Source organism: Festucalex cinctus, chromosome 11 (genome assembly GCF_051991245.1).
Source record: "Festucalex cinctus isolate MCC-2025b chromosome 11, RoL_Fcin_1.0, whole genome shotgun sequence".
NCBI lineage: Eukaryota > Metazoa > Chordata > Actinopteri > Syngnathiformes > Syngnathidae > Festucalex > Festucalex cinctus.
Genome location: NC_135421.1, coordinates 10253673 through 10276408, shown reverse-complemented (window position 1 = coordinate 10276408; position 22736 = coordinate 10253673). Strand labels below are relative to the sequence as shown.

Here is a 22736-nt window from a genome sequence, read left to right as displayed (position 1 = left end):
TTCAATCACGCTTGATAGTTTTTATCATAGTTAGTCGACCTCATCTAGTTTTATCTAGTCGACTATAAATCTAGCATTTTAGGTGTTTATTTTAGTCCAAGAAAACATACCGGTAATTTTATTCATCTAGTTCAGTGTTTCTCAACCCTGGTCCTTGGGCACACTATCCAGCTTGTTTTCGATGTCTCCCGATTCCAAAGCAAGTGATGATCGTTATCAGGTTTCTCTAGAGTTTGTTGATGAGCTGTCATTGGAATCACCTGCATTGGCAATGTGGTATATGCCACGGACGAGGCGGGACGTGATTTTGCACAACAGTTTATTTCCGCTCCGGGTTGCGAACGCGCAACCCAGGGGCACAAAGTCGGAAGCACAAATATTTTTGACGCAGCCCACACGTCGCAAACCGAACCAGAAACAAACTGTTGTGCAAAAAACAGTCTCGCCTCTTCCGTGGCATATACCCCATAGTCAACAAAAACTGTCAACATTTTAGTCAGGACAATCATTCTACCCCTGTATATTTTTTCGGGGGGCAGCAGATTATGTTGAACACTTGTTTACAGAAAATGTTCTCTTTTTTTTTTTTTTTTTGATGAAAAACAACTTGACACACAATTACAGTATATCAACAAGTGGCTACTATGGCTCCATGCTATAAGATTAGTAAATTAGATAGCATTAGTTAGCGGTCGGATTAACATTATTGTTGGAACGTTATAGCCCTTGGAATAATGTTACGTTATAACTATAATTTACTTTAAAAAAAAATAATAATTCATCATGAATATGCCTCATGTGTTTTGTATGTTGCACTCGCTAGCTACAGATTTGATGACAGTGTCACAGTGACAGATTAGCAGAGACAGCTAAAATGTCCATAGATTTTTGTCCAGTTTTTATTAAGTGAATTACATGTTCATCTCGTCTTCATAGTCGACGGAAATGCATTCTGATTTAGTCCCAGTTATTGTTTATTAATGAGGGTTTTAGTGTAGTCAAGTTTTCGTCCAGTGAAAAATGTGCATTGACGAACTTATTTTTGTTTAGTTTTCATTGATGAAATTAACGCTAGTATAAAGTGAAACACACGAGAACTAACACACACAGACATGGAGGTGGCAAAAGTACTCACACCCTGTACATAAATAGAAGTACAAATACTTGCATAAAATAAATCAATAAAAATGCATGTACGTACTGTATGTGTGTGTAGGACTGAGGGCTGGCCTGGCAGCCTCTATAGCAGGAAGTTCCATCATTAGCAAGATGCTGCTGGCCAACATCGACCCCTTTGGTGCCACCCCCTTTATTGACCCTGACCTGGACTCACTGTAAGAATTGAATCTTGTCCAGTGCTTATGTACTTGTGGAAGTAAGTGTATGTGCTCACTGTCCTCTTCCACCATCAGAGAGGGCTACATGGAGAAATGTGTGATGAACAACTACTTTGGCATCGGACTTGATGCTAAGATCTCCCTGGAGTTCAACAACAAGAGAGAGGAACATCCAGAGAAATGCAGGTGTGACCAATTTAGAACATGTTTGTGACCCTCCAGCATGAAACTGGTCAGAATTGTTTGGTCCTGTTTTGAGTTAGAACTCAAAAAGACAATGTAAAAGTGGTTGATTTTCAGATTTATGATTCAAACACCAGAAAAATAAGTGAACATCAGTTGGAAAAAGTGGAATTGATTAATTAAATTCTTATCTTAGTGCCTTAGTAAAACATGTTTTCTTGAGAGTGTGCAGTGGCAGCTTCATGACAAAAGTGAATATCAACTAAACTAATTGGCTGCTGCCACACAAAACAAGGAAAACCGCATCATGTCTGGTTATCAAAAGAAAGCTTGGGCTTCTCTGCGGCCCCAGATTTCAAATATGTTTAATGTTTATATCACAGGAGTCGCACCAAGAACATGATGTGGTACGGTGTGTTGGGAACCAAGGAGCTCCTCCAGAGGACCTACAAGAATCTGGAGCAGAAGGTCCAACTGGAGGTGAGACACAGAGGAACTTTTAGTGAAGCTATGCTTTTGTTCCTGGAATCTTTAACCCTGTAACACCAAACGTATATTAACAAATATATTAATGTATATTATTCTAGTGTATATTTAATACGAGAAATTTTGAGCCCCCTATTTCATGTGCATATTTTTTTCCCCATGAGAACCCTGACATATATGATCTGACACATGCATTGCACGGATTATCCATTAGAGGGCAGTATCACCCAATTGATGGCTTTTCCATGGGAATACTAATGTTTGATACGCCCAATTATTATTATATTGTTGACAGTTATACTTGTACAATTTTAAAGCATTGTGACCAGATGTATCAAATATGAAACAAATCAAGTCATACGTGGAAGTTGAGTTTCTATTTTTTTTTTTATTTATTTATTTGTTTGTTTGTTTGTTTGTTGTCAAAAGGACCAATAAATTCTCTATTTACAAAGAATGAGAATTTACTCTCATATATTTCACGGTTCAGGCTTTATAGGGTTAAAACCTCTGTCTGAAATTATTTTTCTTTTGTGAATTTCTCCCAGTGTGACGGCCAGTACATCCCCCTGCCCAGTTTACAGGGCATCGCTGTGTTGAACATTCCCAGCTACGCTGGCGGGACCAACTTCTGGGGCGGCACCAAAGAGGATGATGTGAGTGCAATCCAAATGAATGTTCCACTTAGGAGAGAACAGAAAAAAAAGATCAGGAGGAAAATTTATCAAGAAAGTTGTCAGAGACTGGCAGGACTCCAGTGTCTACTTTTATGTAAACTTGATTGCCTTGAAGGGAGTTCCAGTATGCTTGTCATTTTAAGGCTCATAGCATGATAGAGTCTGTTCATACACACGCTCACAAACACGCACTCACACACTAAAATGAGAATAGGTGTCAACATTGGATCCTCACACATCCATTCTATAATATTTGCTGTTATGTAACTACTGTTGCAGAAAAATAAGGGATGAAGAAAAAATAGCAGAACCATCTTAGCATATTAGCCAACCAGTTTTCATGAGAAAATAGTACCCAACTACAAACTAAGATTTAGACTGTACTATTTATCTATCTACCTGTGCATTCTGCTATCTAAATAACTAATTCAAGTTTTACTTGTGCTATCGAGTCACGACTTTTGGGCGAGAAGAAGGTTTTGAGTCTATCGCTTAGCACATATAGATACAACCATTTCCACTGACATTCACAAGAGTATTCAATTAACCTAACATTCACATTATACATTGCTTTTTTGTCTCACATTCACACTGCTGAGAAGCAATACAAAGGCAACCCCTCTCAATGTGTTATAGCACCATCTAGTGGTCATGGCTTTCCAGTACGTGAACACACACAAAAAGACATTAGTTGGTGAATTGAATGAATGAAATATTATATGGACAATCTAATGAGATCCAACCAACAAAGTTACATACTGAACTTGACTTGTATATTCTATTATTTACAAGTGTTTTTGACTCACCGTCAATGTTGGTGTCTTGTCTCGTGCCATGCAGATTTTCTGTGCTCCATCGTTTGATGATAAGATCCTGGAGGTGGTGGCTGTGTTTGGGAGCATGCAAATGGCTGTTTCAAGGGTCATCAAGCTGCAACACCACCGCATTGCACAGGTGAGATCACTTACATACTTTACGTTTCCAGAAGTTAAATAATTTGCTGTCATAAAAAGAAAAAAAAATACACAAGTATTCATTTGTTGGATTTGAGCACCAGACTACATATCGTAGAGTAGCGCAATATTTCTCTAATTTTACCAAGGCACATAAACTACCAATCAAAAATGTCACAAGCTGTGTGTATTTGAAAATAATGATTACATCATTTCACTCTATTCACAAATGTGCTTACTCAATGTGTGTATGCCATGATTTGTTTAATTGTATGAATGGTAACAGCAAGATACATATTTAAATAATTACACTGGTTAACACACATTTTGGTGCCAGGAAAGTTACAAGTGATTTTATTTAGAGTATTTTGATGTCGCCGAAAATGCTATTGTTTTTTTCCGAATTAGCCCTTGATTTTTTATTTTATTTTATTTTATTAAGATATTCCATATTTTAATTTCTTAAAAAAGTGCACATAATATGCAAGTTATGACATTGGTATTCTCTTTATGCTACAACTTTAAAGATGCTCTCTAATATCTTTACAATAGCCTTTGTATTTGACCATTTAGGATCAAAACATCTTCTAATTAGTAGAGTAACACCTTAGCTGTTCACAGTGGGTACTTCTGTAAGCCTCTGGCCAATAGTTTTCAGACTGGATTTGAGTTCCAATTTTCCATCTTCTATCTGCGGATGTGATGCACTGTGTACGTGAAGAAGGGTGTGTGCAGTTTCATTTTTCGTCAGCAGGTGGCAGTAGCGATTCAAAATTGGATTTTCTGTGGTCCGCAGCTTTAATGATGATGTATCTGTATTTTCAAGCACGTCCATACAATATTTTTTCATCTTTGATGCAATATCGTGAAAGATGTCAATCAATCAATCAATCAAACAATCAAACTTTATTTATATATCACCTTTCATACATTCATATGTAACTCAAAGTGCTGAACAATTAAAACAACCACAATACAGTAAAAAGAAAAAGCCACCCCTTCTCCCCATATCCCCATGATCGTATCCATGATCGTATCCACAGACACACGTAAATCACAACAGACACACGCAAACCACAACATAGCGGGGCACAGAAGAACTCTATGAGGAAAGGCAATCGTTATCACGGGAAGCCTTCTATATTAAGCAAAGCATGCTTCATGTGAAAATCAAACAAAAGTTCTGAAAATTCTGCAATCTTAGCAGTGAACAAATGCAAAAACAGGTGAAGTCAAAGCACAATTGTTACTTTTTGTAAAATTTATTAAATTTTCAAAGCACATTCTCAATCAGTTGTCAAAAAAATGTCAATGTCGCAAAATCTGGAGTCAATTCATTATGTTGATGTAATTTTCGGACTTAGTAGCGGAAAATTACCCAGAAACTGTTAAAATATATTTGGTGCTCAAAAAAAAAAAAAATGTTGGCCAGTGTTATGTACCGTCTGCAATTTAGCGAAAAATCATTGAATTATTCTGCCTGTCAATATACGTTGCAAACAGTGATAGATGAACAAGGATGCACATGTAATAAAAATAAATAATTTTCAGAAAAACTATGTGAAATGTGATCGCTTGTACGCTTGAAATGTACGCTTTGCATTTCAGTGCCGAACAGTGAAGATAACTATCCTGGGTGACGAGGGCGTTCCCATCCAGGTTGACGGTGAGGCGTGGATCCAGCCGCCAGGAGTCATCAAAATCCAGCACAAGAACCGAGCGCAGATGCTCACCAGAGACCGGGTGAGGAACCTCGGACGAGTCGGATCGCTATCAAAGCGGAGGTTTGCCTCCTAATGGCGTCATCTCTCCCCCTTGCAGGCCTTCGAGAACACACTCAAGTCATGGGAGGACAAGCTGAAGTATGACAAGCCGCCTCTGCGGCCTCACCTCTACCCGCAGCAGTCTGTCGACCTGGCCACAGAGGAGGAGGCCGCCACCGTGCAGCTCTGCGCCCGAGCCGCAGAAGAGCTCATCACACGGTGCCTATGCACATACCATATAATACAGTGCATATCAAAACTCTTTTTTTTTAAAATTACATTCATGTTCCTTTTTCTATTATAGGATATGTGAGGCCGCAAAGTCCAACGGGCTCTTGGAGCAGGAGTTGGCTCACGCCGTGAACGCAGCATCGCACGCCATCAACAAAACACATCCCAAATTCCCCGAGGTACAATAGAAACTGGCCTTCATGAAAACATAATTTCAAATTTGAATACAAATTACATACATAGATTGTTTTATTCATTCACTTTTGTTGTCAGGCGGTATCCATTGATCATTGGCTGTTTCCAACTTGAACCACACCAATAAATGTACATTTACATGAGTCTAAAAGTAGTCTTTTTACATTGGCTTTGTACTGTATGTAAAATAAAATAAAAAAATTAATTTTTTTTTTTTTTTTTTTAAATGCAACAATTGTTCAACTAATTTTCTATGTGGTTTAGCGTGGGCACCCAGTATTTTTTTTTTCTTAATCTTAAATGTGTTTAAATTATTGAATAAAAGTAGGAAATTTAAGTTTAGTAGGAAATTACGCTAAAAATAATTACTTTTAATAAGTCCAAGTCTAGATAATATTTTTATTTTAAAATGTAAGATGTATTTTGGATATATAATGTATTTATCATATTTGTTTATTCTTCTTATTATCTGTTTTTAAACAATAAATCACGGGGGGGGACAATTTTGTATGTGTAATATAGTTATTTTCAACAATTTGACAATAGTTTGGCATGTAATCAGGTCAGGGCATATTTCTCTAAAGTTTTAAGTAAATTAAAAATATAAAAAAATAAATATATATATATATATATATATATATATATATATATATCCCCCTCCCCCCGACAACCCAAGACTTTGTAAATTTTACATATAGTTTGGCATCAAACATACAAATCTCTTCCTTCAACTGAACCATTTATGAACTTAACAAATGACAAATGTGTGGATGTTATGTACATTACAGAGTCTGTCCAGGAACACAGCAATAGAGGTGACCAGCACTGTCAAGGCTCTACACAACGAGACTGAATCGCTTCTCGTGGGTCGGGTCTCTCTGGTATGTCCGTAAGCCTCACATTGGTTGCCTTCTAATAGGGAGTGGGAAAATACATAGTTTAACTTAGAAATCAGTTGTAGAGAAGTGGTACATTTAGTCCTTACAACAATTTAGTGGGCAACTGTACAAAAAGCTAATGTCATCAAACGTGATGGACACTAATAATGATATACTTATACCACAAAAAATTATGTATTAATTAATTTATTTTTTTACTTTTAAAAGTAGTATCAAAATGAGTATTTAGTCTTTGCTATAATTACCTAATATTTTTATGCATTAATTAAAAATAAAACTAGCATTTTCATGTAACTTACATAATAATGTACGTATTGTATGTTTTTGTACAAAAACCTATTCAACTATGGTGAAAATATTCAATCAGTGTGAGGTGGCATTTCAAAGTATGTTAATCATCTTGATGTCAACTTCTACTTTTTTTTTGTTGTTCCTACCGTGATAGTGTTAAAAAAATGTTGAGCCAACACTTGCTTTAATTTTAATTACCTTGTCAATGTAGTAAAACATTCAATAGGAGGCTAGAGCAGGAGAACACCAAAAATACGAAACTGATTTCAACAAGCGGGGAGGTACTTGGGCAAAGAAACAAATTATTAAATGTTGGTGATATTCTAAATAAAGATGCACATACAGGAATTTATTTTTACTGTTTATGCCATATAACTTCTACACTCACCCTCCAGAATCTCCACAAATTAGGTTTTTACTTTTCTTAGCAGTTGGCAGCCATCTGCGCTTTACCATAATAAAGAGATATAGTAATGATTCTACATCTATTTCTGGCAGCAATTGGACCCACCAGAGGAGGAACAGCTTTCCAGTGCCCTGCAGAGTGTGGAGTTGGAATTGGGAAAAGTAGGAGAGATATCGTGGCTCTACCACATTCTGCAGCCCAACGATGAGGAGGTGAGCATCACGTACAAATCTTATAAGAGCGTGTAGGACAACATAAAGACAATCCATTACATTATTTGTTGTCACGGATGTAGTAGATGGCTCCATATTGTGGGAGAGCGGAGTAGCTCAATGAAAGGCTATAGGTTAACTGTGCTTGTGTACCAGGACCACTCTCTGGGTTATGGCAAGAGGAACAGTCGCGGCGGCGTGTTTCGCATAGTGCCCAAGTTCAAGAAGGAGAAGGCGGCCAAAAAGACCAGCCCGCAATCAGGTAAGTCGGCACTCACTTTTTGCCACCCATCCACTGGACAAGAGTGGGATACAATCGAAGTCAGGATTGATGCAGACAATTCCTTGTATTCTTTTAGGTCCTCGAAGGGGCAATAATATTTTTTATTTTTATTTATTTATTTATTTTTATATTTTTTTTATTTTTATTTTTTTAAATAAAAAAAAAAATTAAAAAAAATAAATAAATAAAAAAATAATATTTTTTATAATTCACATTATTGTCATTCTCTGTGGACAAACATCTCGGAAAATATACCCTAAATGTGGATGTGTTACCCCCTTTGCAGCTACATTTACGTTTACACTTCGATTTGCAAGTTAAACTCATTCAACAACTTCTTAGTGGATCGTGATTTGCTTACTAGGGCAGTGTTTCCCAAAACATGATCCAATTTCACTAAATTGGTTCTAAGCTCATATTAGTATGACAACTGTGAATAAAAATATCAGTAACACGGTATTAAAATTCCAGCTCTGAAATGACGGTTTTTTTAAAATAAATAAATAAAATAAAAACAATTTTATTTTTTTATTTTATTTTTTTTTTTTAATACATTTTTAGGCTCATTGTCTCATGTTTGCAAGCAGCCAGTCATTGTGCCCTGCTTACATGCCAACTAATGAAAAATAAAAAAAAATAAAAAAATAAAAAAGTGCTCATTAACGGTGACATTGAGTATTAGTGTTTATTGAAACCTTGACTTATTAAAACAACGCAAACTATCAAACCAGTAATAGGCCCATTCCTAATTGATCCGAAAATTGTTATTTAAAAATTGTGTCTTTCTTTAATTCTTGCTAATAGCAGATTAACTATATCCAACTAAATGGGCACGGATTTCACACTAAGTGAATTGGTGGGTAAATTGTGGTCAGATCATGATTAACACTGTACAGTGGTCGACTTTGTGCTTTGTGTTGCAAACCTAAATTTACATATCACACTTCAGATATGCCACCGCTCAAGTGAAGTGGGGTAAAAAAAGAAGCACCGTAATCACCGATGCACTTTCAGCGATTTATTGATCGTGACAAATAACAATTACAAAATAAAAACATTTGCAAGGTGTATGGCGCAGACTCTCACACGGAACTAACAGCCAACCTGTCTTACTCTATCAACACATGAATGCTACAGTGTTTGTGTGACTTTCAGCTTAATTCCACTTTTTTTTTTTATATATTTATTTTACAATGTAGTGCTGTTTTTCATGTAAAATGGGGACAAGAATGGATTGATAGAAAATGTAAAATCATTTCGAATAGGAAACATATGAAATTAAATTGAGTTAAGAGCATGGTCATGAAATGAATTAAACTCATAGGCCAAGGTATTTTGGGCATTTTTGTTTGGGTTCATGCTGTAAGGGTTGTAAAATATGTGTCTTTGATCAAAATAGTTTGGGAAACACTGTACTAGGGAACAGAAAATGGTCCTCCACATTAAGTTGGAAGTATATGTTTGTCTTCATTGTCTTGCTAAGAAGAATCGGGGGGAGGACAATCAACTAATGGAAAGATGAAGAGCTATTTCAATATTTTTGTACCTATTTTTACTTTTTCTGGGGCTGTGAAGGTACAAGTAGCAGTTATAGTCAAGCATCAAGACTTTAAAAGTTGTGACCTAATAATGACTTTACCTATTAGGCTTTTCTACTGACAAAACCGGTTACTATGAGGTACTAGTTTTGGTACTTGGTCAGCCAGGGTTTCACCATAATACTGTTAGTAACATAAACCACTATTGGTAGTCGAGATTCAAGAAGATAAATGATAAATAGGTCTATAGATAGATACGCAAACTAATGTTAGCTTAACCTGGTGTTCATGTTTTTTATAGTCCACAGTCTCCTCTTTGCTACAATGAGAGAAATTTCAGAGAGAAATGTCTTTACTGTGGCAAAGTAGGACTTCAGGAGACCTTGTTCAGTGATGTGGTCACTACAATGTATTGTATTTGTGTGTTTCCTGGTGCCCCAAACTGATACTGTGCATGGAAAAAGCTGCATAGGTGGAACATAGAAACTCTGAAACGGAAGGAAGGAGGCACGATTGGAACCCCAAACCTCACAAATTCAGATATGCTAACCCCCTAACAGACCTTGCAGCCTTTCGATACAGACTCACAGGTTTTGTTCAGGTGATACGTTGGTCTATAATGTCATCAGGAGAAGTCCTAAATTGCAGAACAACAAGAAGGTCAAGATTCAAACAGATCAGATTAGCTTTGCTGCTTGTATTGGTAAATTAGCTCAGCTGTATTTCCACCTCTTTACTTTTGCCGCCTCTGTGTTGAGCCGGTCGGTTGATCTTATGTCATTGATTGCTTGCATGTTTGCCACCGGGCCCCACTTGGAAGGCCTTCTTTCCTGCCAGCAGCTGCCACTCTTGTTCTCCCTCTCTCACTTTTAATGCTTGTTCCCTTCCACTGTTCCTCTTATTCCTTTTTCCCCATTCAATGATATACCACAGTGTGTGTGTTTGTGTATGAGATGTGTGAGAGGAAGTACCGTATTTCCTCATATAGTGGCCTACTCGAGTTAATAAAGTGAACACCTACATATTCATGGATCAGCATTCGCCTATTAGCGTTTTTACAGAACCCATCTTCTCTTTTTTGGGAAAAAAAAAACAAAACCTCAATTTGTTGTTGTTGTTTTTTTTGTACTCAGTCCGAAGCCATGCCTATTGTAAAAATATTGCTTTTGCGCCATTCTGTGGTTTCTTGAGACCAAGGAACTCTGCTGAACTTTTGGTAGGAGATACATTTAGTCCGCTACTGCCATCTTGTGGCATCAATCGGCAATTACAAATCCTCATCATTTACCGTACTTGCAAATTTTCACTATTTGAGGCAGAGCTTCGTCCCTTTCACCCACAAATAGCGGGGGGTCACTGTATAACATATATAGAGAGGGTCCTTTGTTGAAAAATGTATTGACATATGATGATTCGGAAGTTATAAGTAGGTTAGATGAAATAGTTTGCGCTTTGGCGTAATAACTAGTTGAGTAGTAAGAACAGTGTCATCTTTGCTGTTTTCATCTGATTATTTGTAACCTAAAAGTGTTTTTCCTGCAGTAGATATATTTACTGTAATTATGACTATTACTGCATCAGTGTAGCTTTGTGATAAACTACACCATGTTCCAAATTCATACAAATTCATTTAGAGACCCTGTGGAGCGACCAAGGTTATTTTAGTTAACTAAAAATAATGAAAAAACTGAAACTAAAATAAAAAAAAATAAAAAAAAAACTATTTCGTTCACAAAATAAAATTAAAATGAAAATGCTTTTTAAAAAATGAAAAGTAACTGAAACTACATTTTCTGTTTACAAAATTAAGAAAAACTAACTATAATTATAGCAAAAATGTCATATTTTTAAATGTGATTTTAAGTAGTAGTGCACACAGAAGTGACGTCATCTAGCAGCAGCCAATAGAAAAGCACCTTGAGATGACCTCGCTCCCATGGTGTTTTTTACATATTGCGCACAAGTCATACATTTAAAAAAAAAAACTAAAAAAACTAAACTGAAACTAAAACAAAACGAAAACTAAACAATTATTAAAGAACTAAAATTAATAAAAACTAACAACCCTGAAAACTAATTAAAATGAACTATATTTAAAAAAAAAAAAAACTCAAAATAAAATCAAAACTAACTAAATGAAAATTTCCAAAACTATAATATCCCTGGGAGCGACCCTCAGTCCATTTATTAACGGTAATCGTAAGATTAGCCTCACAAACTTGAATTTATCTAGGAGGTTGAGTTACATGCTAAGATAAATGCTGCTGTTTTGGTTAGCAATGTAGGTCAAATGGACTCAGCGAGTGATGCTTCCTATCTGATTTTGATGGTGAAGGGAGGCATCAATTTAAGGGAGGCATTTATTTCTTAGCATCTGTTAATAGGAGCCACTAGTTGAGGAAATTCACATTTGTGTGTGCGTGTGGCGACATCTTTACATTTGTTTGGCAAATCTGGGAGGCGCTCTGAGCCTCTCTTTGCTCTGCTTTGTGCATGTGTGTGTGTGTATTGCGTGCGTGTGTGTGTGTAGTGGAGAGATGGGGCACAGACGAGGTGGGCGTCTGGCTGGAGCAGCTGAGTCTGGGAGAGTACCGGGACACCTTCATCCGGCACGACATCCGAGGCTCGGAGCTGCTGCACCTGGAGAGGAGGGATCTGAAGGTACACGCACACACGCACACAAACAGCTCGTTCTGTCCTCTGATCAACACTCTTCTGTCCTACTGGTGTGTTCCTTTAATGGCTCCCTGTCATGCTGCATTGCATTGCTCTGCCTGGCTTTTCTCTTGTTTGACTGTCGCTTGGTGGAAGAGATCCTCATTCTTAAGTATTACAGCAAAAACAGGACTGGACAAAGAGGAGCAAGTAGTCTCAATTTTTGAGACTTTTTTTTTTTTTTTTTTTAAGCTATCCTCCCTTACTCACTGAAAACGTACTATTTGGGGATTTATTTATTTTTTGCACTCGGGCCAAAGCACCTATGGTAGAGTTATTTGCCATCATCTCATAGCATGTAGGCAATTGTAAACGTTTTTTAGGGGTGTGTCTTTTTCTCAGTTTTCTTCTTGCAGGTCGCTTGACCGCCTTGATTAGCGGGATAATGTTGAAGTGAGCAGTCTACTGAGCAATCTAAACTTGTTTGCCTCTGCAGGGTGTCGGTTTAATGCTGAATGGTTTTGGTTTGTACATTGTAACACAGTGAAAGCTCTACAAAGTCAAATTCAGAATTCAACCCACATTTTCAGAAAAAAATATGCCATATGCTTGTGATGTCAGCATCACATGTACATTTGGGGGGGCTAAATTGTAGCCCCAAAAAGCTGAATATTGGGCAACTTTTATAAAATGCTGCAATGTTTTTTTTGTTTTGTTTTGTTTTGTTTTGTTTTGTTTTGTTTTGTTTTGTTTTGTTTTGTTTTGTTTTGTTTTGTTTTGTTTTGTTTTGTTTTGTTTTGTTTTGTTTTGTTTTGTTTTGTTTTTAAGTACTGGCATTTCTATCAGGAAGTACAAATGTTAAAGAAACTTGCACCTTTAGAGTTTCGAGTGAGCTCAGCCTATCCCATCTGAGGCAGTGCCACCCTGTTCCATATGAAAAAAAACAACAACTTATGATTACATTCAATAATTTTCCATTTTAGTTCTCTGGTTCATGCTTAAAATTGATATTCTTTTTCAATCCAATACTGTAACGTCAATGATTTCATCGTAATTTTGCATATTATCTGTACAAATACATGGGCGAGAAGCAGCCGGCAGAGCGAGAGGCATCAGAAACTAGAATATAAAGCATGTTTTCACTTATTTCACTTTTTTTTTTATCGTTAAATACATAACTCCACGTGTTCATTCGTAGTTTTGATGCCTTCAGTGAGAATCTACAATGTAAATAGCCATGAAAATAAAGTAAATGCATTGAAATGCGTTGCATCGTACTGTAACTGTTGAATTGCATTGTACTGTAACTGCCTTTATTTCGCCAAAATTGTATCATACATAAACTGCATATACTGACGTTTAACATATTTAATGCATGTGTGTGACATTTTTAGTCGCTGTTCGCCAGAAAAGTAACTCAAAGTGTACACTGGAGTTACAAAAGTTGATTGCTACTGCCAGTATGTGGCAGTGTTGCACTCCATTGGGACAATGCATTAGAGCTGTGCTAAGTCCTTTTAGATTTTACAAAATATTATCGTATCTTAAATAATTTGTCCGATACTCCGATTAAAAAAAGCTTCTTTTCTCCTTTGTTTTTGCAAAGTAGACTTTCTTGTTAGGTTCTTAAACATGCCATAATATAAAATCCTCAATGGAAACGTGCCTGGGCTGTTATTTAAATTTGCAAAGTAGTAATAATCTTACTTATAATCTTCTTATAATCTAAAACCCGCTCAAGGAAAGGAAGCAAACTCCACACAGGAAAGCCAGAGCCAAACTTAGAAGCGAGGGCCTCGACTGTGAAGCAGGCGTGCTAACCACTATAGCAATGTGCTGCTTCTGAGAACTTAATGCTCAGTGAATTCCTCCTGGAGGGACCAACTCTGTACTCTTTCTGAGAACTCAAAAGATTAAAGCTTAGTGTGTTTGAGTACAATGCTCAACCTACAGAGTTAACCGTGTTCTCTCTCTGGCACTGAAAATACTACATATCTAATACTGTATAATGTTAACTCGTTTCATCTGAGGCGGTATACCTATCTTTTTTTTTTTTTTTTCCACAGATGACTGTGTACTTTATATGTATAATAGCAAATTTTAAGTTTGGATTATAGATTGCAACACAAATGTTGCAGTTTTGCACCCAGACAACCTGCCTGCTATGTCGCGGGCCAATGTTACTATAGTTAAGGAAAACTAATGAAATAAGTAAAACTTAAAAAAAAAAAAAATGAAAATAAAAATAAAATAAAACAAAATAGTAATAAAAAATAAAAATAAAATAAAACATTTTCGCTAATGGAATAAAATATACCGGGTAATAAAGAGTGCTTTAAAAAAAAAAAAAAAAAAAAAAAGAAGCTAGCATACTACTCCAACATACTCAACAAATGTTGCATCTTGCTGTGTCAGGCGAGAAACTACGGAGCCTAAGGTGAAATGGTAGAAAAAAAACCAAAAACTTTGCGTTCCCTCGCAAAACATTTTGCGCTACGCAAAGATGTTTTGCGAGGGAACACAAAGTTGTTGTTTTTTCGCCTACCATGTCACCTTCGCTGCGCCATAAACGCTTCCGGGTCATCTTCCATGTGAACAAAAGGGACGTGTAAACAAAGCAGTGGAAAAATACATGCTCCATCCTAGTCGCGTTGGGAAAGCTTTCCCACTTTTTTGTTTCATGTTAACAAACGTTCCATCCTCGTCGCTTTTGTTCACATGGAAGATGACCCGGAAGTGTTTATGGCGCACCTAAGGTGACATGGCAGGTGAAAAAAACAACTTTGTGTTCTCTCACAAAGATTGCGTTCCCTCGCAATCTGCAAAATGTTTTGCGAGGGAACGCAATCTTTGCGAGAGAACGCAAAGTTTTTTGCGAGGGCACGCAAAGATGTTTGCGAGGAACGCAAAGTTGTTGTTTTTTTTTCTACCATGTCACCTTAGGGGCTCCGTAGCACTAAAAATATTAAAATATAAATACTGTATGTGTAATATAAAAGTGTAACTATTTTCACATATCTATACTATTGGTCAGTCCACATGTTGCTTCGTAGCACCCTCTGGATTTATTTTATTTTGTTTTATTTTTTCAAAGTCTAGCCTTTGAAGCCAGTTTCACTGATCAAGACTCACAAAAAAAGCCACAAGAACCCATTACTGAAAAAACTTAGAAAGTCTGCTGTTTTAGTTTGAAATGATCTTAGGGTCAAGTTGCCCATTTCCAGGCGCCCTTCAAAAACATACAACTCCTACATATTTTTGATACTATTATGATCAAATTAGATCCTTGTATACTTGACAGATGGGTGACGCTAAACTGTGAAACATTGAGTTTTCATCTATACAATATTACCTTGACTTACAAGTATTCTAATATACAATTTTGGTGGCCATCACTTGGTGCAACCAGTGAGTCTCCACCCATTCCTGTCCATGTCGCTTGCCTTAGGTCATTTTTGAACATTTTAATTCTACCCCCCCCCCCCCCCCACACACACACACACACACACACACACACACACACACAATTAACTCATTCACTCCCAGCCATTTTCACAGAAGCTATCCCAGCTGTTTTACTGGATTTGGACTGATTTTGCAAGGCCCACAGAATATTGTGTTCAATGGCTAGAAAAGCATGGAACCTACCAAAAGAAAGATTAATGTCTCTTCTTTCATCAGGAAAAAAAGTATGTTTCTATCTGTTTCCGTTTTGCAGCAATTAGCATTAGAAGAGAGCTAAGTTTCATCAGTTTTCACAAATCTATTTAAAATTGTAAGTAATTTAGCTTTTTTTCTAGATGGCCCTGGTTGATCTCCTTTGCTCTGATGCCACCTGCTGGCCGTTTGTGTAATAACTACCATTTCTGCAAACGTTCTTTGCAGTTGAGAGGCTGCATCAAAGCCTTCTGTATGCTCTAGCATAAAAAACAAAACAAAAAAAACACGTATAAATACGTCTTTGGGACACTTACAGCATTAAAAAAAAACATATTTACACGTTATTGGGAGCAAATGAGTTACAATGCCGTTTTAACAGCTCTTTTTTCTTTCTTTCTTTTCTATTTTGCTCTTGCAGGATCTGGGGATATCGAAAGTGGGTCATATGAAGAGAATCCTCCAGGGAACTAAAGACCTGGCCAAAGCCTCCATGGTAGATCTTTAACCTGGAAGCAGACACTTCCCAACAGGGGAAACGCAAGAGCGTGTTCCCCGTCACGCCACTGGAGAAGATAGCAATCGGATCCGTGAAGCGTGTTGCCAACGTCGAGGAAGAGGAGGGAAGGGTGTGAAGAATCTTCACAAAAAGCCATTTCCTTGACAATATATGTCACACACATAAACGCACAAACACAGGTATGCAACCAAACAGTGCAGATTTATTGTGTGACGTGATAACAAATTTGTAGCAAAAGCAAAAGCAGAACTTCCATGAGTGGGGATGTTGTTTTGGTTGATATTGTCTTTTAAAAAACAAAAAAACAAAACTTTGTAGAACCTTCTGGAATCATTCAACAACGGCATGTTCAACGCTCGCTCGTTTAAGGTTTAATTGCATGATTCAGTGGCTTCAAGTTCTGTTGTAACACTTGAACAAGTTAACTTTACAAGTATTATCAGTGCCATTCGTGACTACTGAGGGTGTTCTTTCCTCTTTTGTGCGCTTGAGGGATTTTTTTTTAATTTATTTTATTTGCATGATGATGTGTCAATGATCTGCATCCAGTGCCATAACTTTCGAGTATTTTTAGCATAAAAATGTGCATTATGGGAAGATGTTAGGAGGTTTTAAAGCTATTAGAAACATGAGTTCACATAGTCTGCTGTGGAGAAAGAAGTTGGAAACCAAAGTGAATGTTACAGGAAAAACAAAGTCAACTGATGATTTTATTTACTGAGGTTTCATTTTTCATTAACGATGGGAGAATAATTTGTTAATTACTGTATTTCCTCAAATAGACGTGGTGCCCCAATTATTTGTCATAGTGCTTGAATAAGATGGCACTTGTGGAATAGACATGGGATCTGTAAAATTGGCATGCATGAGCAAAATCTGCTATTTTGACGTTGATCTGAAAAGAATAAGGAGTTTGGCCAAAAACAAACAAATTTTCAATTATGAAAGAAAAAAACAATAGATTATTTGAATAGTATAAATCCTGTGTGGAGTGCAGCATAACTGCACAGAGGTGGGTTAGACCTAGTGTTTATAATTTTACAGATGAGAGCGGGCCAGCAGATCAGAAAGGAAGAGGTATGTTGTCACAACCGACTTCTATCGTGACCATTCAAAGTGGCTCCTCTCATTCTTGTTAAATGCAGCTAAGTAAACTGTAAACATCTTCAGCATAACATTTTTTGCACTGCTCCGTATATGGAGATAGCAAAGATTAACCATATAAGCATTCGCTCTTTGAAGCATTGGGTACGGCCAACGATAAAGATGCCTCACTTTGCGAAGATCCACACCCTGAGGATCAAGCATTTAAGTTAATTCATTAAAATATGTATTTAATCTGCAATTGGCTGGCAACCAGTTCAGGTTGTACCCTGCTGCCTACTGCCCGAAGCAGGCTGGGTTAGGCTCCAGCACCCCGTGACCCTTGTGAGGAATAAGCGGTTAAAAAGATGGGTGGATGGATTAATGAATTTAATTATATATTTATGTTCCAGAATGATTTACATTCCATATATTTGGGCTTTTTATTTGTACAAGTATCGAAGTTGATGTGTCAAATCTGCTGCTCTCCGTCATTCGCTTAAATTTACCTAAAGTATTCTAGCTTCTGATTGGTTAGTGCTAGTCAGCTGATAGGGGATCAGGAAGTGTTGGCGCTCGAGCTGCCGTGTATGACGAGTAAAGTTTAAATTAAGAATGAACCCGTCTCCATCCTGCCTTTACATTTTACGAACAGTCCCATTAACCACCAACACAACTCCTCAAATGATTAGATTAGACCATAGCTACGCTATGTGTATTTCTCGTAGGTTTTTTCTCGTAAGTGAGTTTTTTTCTCCCAGATCTGCCACTTTATGAACTCGTAAATCTGCCATTTTAGAAAGTCGCAAATTTGCAACTCTCTAAACTCACAAATTTATGAGTTTTTTTCTCTCGCAAATTTGTCACTTTAGAAAGTTGCAAATATGGCAAATTTGTGAGTTTTTTTTTTTTCTCAGAATATTGCCCCAGCCTTCTAAAAAATATATTTATACGTGGCCCTAGTACGCCGTTGTACTTTCCGTTATTTTTTTGTAGAATTTTTATTTGTATTTTTTGTAAGGGGTAAGAATGGGGGGGGAGGTACATAACGTTTGTATTTAATAAAATACAAAAATTTCCCCTAGATGCATGTTACTCCAATTAAGTAAATTGTCTATATGAGGAAATACAGAATTATTATTATTATTATTATTATTATTATTATTTATTATATTTCTTGCAAGTGTAAATTCTTAGAATCTAGATTAACAAGTCACCTCAATTTTTGGTGAAGTAGCACATTTTTGAAACACTAATGCAAATGAAGTTAACCTGCAGAACACTGTGGGCAGGCTTTTTTAATTTTCTTTTGTATTGTTAGTTTATTTACAACTGGTGGCATTACAGGGTCTATTATTTCTTTCTATAGGTAAGATTGTAAATACTGTATATCATCTACATCTCTACATATGCACTGTCTCTACAGTACAGTATACCAGTGTATGCAAGCCATGTTTGTTAAGTGTGGCATGCATGTGTCAACACACCGAATTGTGTGTGTACAAGTATATGACACCGTGACACTTGTTGTCTCGTGCATGCTGGTGATAACGCTGTTGTGATGGAATGGTGGTGCAATATTTCGACACACTTTCAGTGGCTCACGGACAGCTTCCCACTCACCTCCACATATTTCTTCCAGTGGTGCTTCCATGATCCGATGTTAAAATAGGATTGCTTTAATAAGACAGAGCTGGCTCAATAGTTTAGCTGTTATTTCATTCGTGTAGTTAAGATATCGCTACAGTTGCCAAACATGTTATTTAATTATCGTTGCTTTTTTTGTCCAATTGCTTCTGATTTTCACATTCTGAATAATCCCAGAAAATGGGGCCAAATAGATTTGAGTTGTGTGTTGAGTTTTATTATTGGGTTCTGTACGGGCCTGAAATCTGAAATATCCCGTCGGGCCTCGATGACATTGCCATTCAATAATTCCTGTGATACTACACACGATAATATGCTATGATTTATTCACACTCAAATACGAAAGTTCTGATTGGGCATTCATTTTTAAGTTATGACGTTTCTTCCAGTTGTTAAATAACTTTTATGCTAAATAACCAGTTTTGTGCCCTGCGATTGGTTGGCAACCAGTCCAGGGTGTCCCCCGCCTACTGCCCAGAGCCAGCTGAGATAGGCGCCAGCAGCCCCCGCGACCCTTGTGAGGAATAAGCGGTCAAGAAAATGGATGGATGGATGGATAACCAGTTTTGGTGGATGCCTGATAGATGACATCACAGTGGTCTATTTGCATTTATTTCCACTTTCAAATTATGTCCGACTTAACATTTATAAGTGGTGATGAATATTGATTCACAGAATACTTTTTCATTCAATAGCTACTAGCCGGGCGGCACAGTAGTCGAGTGGTTAGCACGTCCGCTTCCCAGTTCTGAGGTCTCCGGTTCGAGTCCAGGCTCAACCCTTCTTGGGTGGAGTTTGCATGTTCTCCCCGTACCCGCGTGGGTCTTCTCCGGGTACTCCGGTCTCCTCCCACGTTCCAAAGACATGCATGGCAGGTTAATTGGGCGCTCTGAATTGTCCCTAGGTGTGCGTGTGAGTGTGGATGGTTGTTCGTCTCTGTGTGCCCTGCGATTGGTTGGCAACCAGTCCAGGGTGTCCCCCGCCTACTGCCCAGAGCCAGCTGAGATAGGCGCCAGCACCCCCCGCGACCCTTGTGAGGAATAAGCGGTCAAGAAAATGGATGGATAGTTACTAGCCAAAGATAAAAAGTTAAACACTAAATTATATGTGACACTGTTTTGTAAAATTATCGTTGCTGTGGTTTAATTGCCTTTAATTCTCAACATATTTATGCATCGAAAGTGTCTGCCGGGTTTCGGTCTCAAGTTTCAAGGCAAGCAAACGCTCGCCATGTGGAAGCTGCCATCTTTCTTTATTGTCTGTAAATAATGCTGCAAACTGCCTGGTTTTGTCCAAACCAATCATGCAAAAGGACCTGTCATAGGCTAAAAACAAAAAAAGTGTTGGGAGTTTTTGTTGTTTACATTGTGTTTACAGTTTTAAATGTTAAGAACTATAAATCATCTAAAAATATATATTTATTGCCTAATGTATATGCGTGCATTGTGTTATCTCACATTTTGAATACAGTATAATGTCTGTCACCCGTATTTGCTATATTGAATGACTTGGTTAAAAAGTAGTTTAATAATAATGATAAGAATAATAATAATAATGCTTTTTATGACTACTAAATGACTGTTTTCTGTGCCTTTTTATGGTTAGAAAATGCATGATTAGTTATATTTATTATATACGGATTTGAAGTCCCTGAGATGTGTATTTTTGTACTCTGGATATAAATACATGGTTCAGCTTTTTGTTGTACAATTTGCAAGGGTGCCTTACAAGAGGCCACCTATACAGTACATATCTCTCTTCTTCAATTAAAAAGAAAAAAAAAAAAGAAAAAAAAAAGACAAACTCAATACCATTTGTCGTAAATTCTTTTCATCCCCTTTATGTTCAATTCATGCATGCACATGAAAGAATGTTTGTTTGGATTTGGACATTTTGTTTTGGAAACCAATTGAACTGCGGTTTTAGGTTCTAAATGCGGTATCGTGAAAAGATTAATCAACCAGAACCCAACAGAGGGCCGGAAACCAAAAGCATGAGGAAGTCATCAAGAAGTCCACAAATGGGACAAATCTAATGAATTAATAAGCGTTTATATCTTTTGATCTCTCATATGGTTGGGACCCTTTTTATTACTTAAATATGCTCTTAACTAAACTATTATTTTTATTTAACTTAAAGCTGCTCTCATTCAAAACTGAAGACCAGGTCTACCCTGTGCATGTTGCACCGTAACTGCAAGAGGCCAATGAAAAATAATACAAAATTATCAGCTGGGGTATGAAGGAGTAATGGGTCAACACATCAAGTCAGAACGTTATTTTGTGAAAAATACAAGGGGGAAAAAAACGTTCTTATGAAAAATTAAAACTTAAGATATCAAGTCAATAGAAATACAAGGGAAGAAAACGTACTTGTGAAAAATTAAAACTTAAGATATTAAGGCAATACAGCTTGAGAAAAGTCAATGTTGGAAGAAAAAAAGTCTTAATATTATGAAAAAAGATCGATATTAATACTAGAAACAAATTTCAGTCTTTAGAAAAAGTTGAGAATAAAATTGTGTTACAAAAAAATATGTAACTACAAATAATATTACAAGAAAGAATAACATTACAACAATAAAATGAGGAAATGAGAAAAACAATGTGAGAATAAATTTGATAACATTACAAGATCATAGTAATATGAGAAAAAGGTTGTAGTGTCACAAGAATCATAATATTACAAGGAACTGTTACACAAATAAATAAAAACACATGTTACAGAATAGTTGTAATGAGAAGTATAATATTCAACATTCTATTTTTTCAAAATGCAAAGGGAAAGAACAACATTTTAACATCCTGAGAACTACAAAATGTTATGAGAAAAAACTTGGTGATATTGGTGAAAAAGTTCTTAGTATTATGAGACATAAGTTGTCATATTAGTAGATTGAAGTCATAATATTAGAAGAGTCACAATTTTGTATTATGAGAAATAAGTTGCAACAAGTTAACAATGATTGAACACAGTCCTTATGTCAGCCCAGGAGCTGTGAATGCTGAATTGCAACTTTGTTCTTGCAACTTTAACATCATAAAATTACCACCTTTTTTTCTATAATTAAGACTTTGTTTTGTAGTACATTATTATTCTATTCTTTTCAGTGTGACCCTGACACTGCTTTTACTTTTATAGCCATTTCTTCTCGTTAGGGTAGCTTTTGTGAGCTAGAGCGAGAGAATATTGGGGTCTTTTTTTTTTCCCATTTTAAATTATGCAAGTAATTAACTGAGTCGAAAAAGAGGAGGATGAGAGTATGCAGTGGCTCAAAAATGTTGAAGTCCTCATAACATTAAATTTATATATAAAAAAAATAAATAACACATAACAGGTGGTCTAAAATTAAACTTGGCTGGCAAAAAATGTTGATTAAAAAAAAAAAAGCCTAATTCTAAGATGTAATTTTTCTGATTAAAAAAAAAATAATCGTTTGACAGCTGTAATTATTATTTATTATTATATGCATGTATAGGCATATAACCATTCACATTCAAGGGCAGTAGTGTCCAAACTCGGTATCCAGGGGTCGGAGTGATGCAGGTTTTGGATGTTTGCCTTTTCAACGCACATGTTCCAATGAACAGGATCGTTATTAGGCTTATGCAAAACTTCCTGATGAGCTCCAGGTGTGTTGGAGAAGAGTAACATCCAAAACCTGCTGGACTCCGGGCCTCAAGGAATGAGTTTGGACACCACCGATTTAGTTTGAAGGTA

The 22736-nt window shown here is 36.7% G+C and overlaps 1 protein-coding gene across 9 annotated transcripts in view; it reads left to right on the top strand.

Annotated features, from left to right (window-relative positions):
* The window catches only part of dgkh (diacylglycerol kinase, eta), a 78426-nt gene extending 58706 nt beyond the window's left edge, over nt 1–19720 (top strand). For 7 of the 9 annotated variants that reach the window (XM_077536635.1, XM_077536633.1, XM_077536634.1 and 4 more), the window contains 13 exons: nt 1217–1334; nt 1413–1523; nt 1904–2000; nt 2555–2662; nt 3524–3637; nt 5245–5379; nt 5458–5618; nt 5704–5809; nt 6614–6706; nt 7514–7633; nt 7790–7895; nt 11985–12115; nt 16188–19720. In XM_077536635.1, coding sequence (XP_077392761.1) covers nt 1217–1334; nt 1413–1523; nt 1904–2000; nt 2555–2662; nt 3524–3637; nt 5245–5379; nt 5458–5618; nt 5704–5809; nt 6614–6706; nt 7514–7633; nt 7790–7895; nt 11985–12115; nt 16188–16274 — 1487 coding nt within the window. In that variant the 3' untranslated portion in view covers nt 16275–19720. The remainder of the gene's footprint in view (nt 1–1216; nt 1335–1412; nt 1524–1903; nt 2001–2554; nt 2663–3523; nt 3638–5244; nt 5380–5457; nt 5619–5703; nt 5810–6613; nt 6707–7513; nt 7634–7789; nt 7896–11984; nt 12116–16187) is intronic. The other 2 variants (XM_077536642.1, XM_077536636.1) reach the window with 1 other exon arrangement.
* The last annotated feature ends 3016 nt before the right edge of the window (nt 19721–22736 follow it).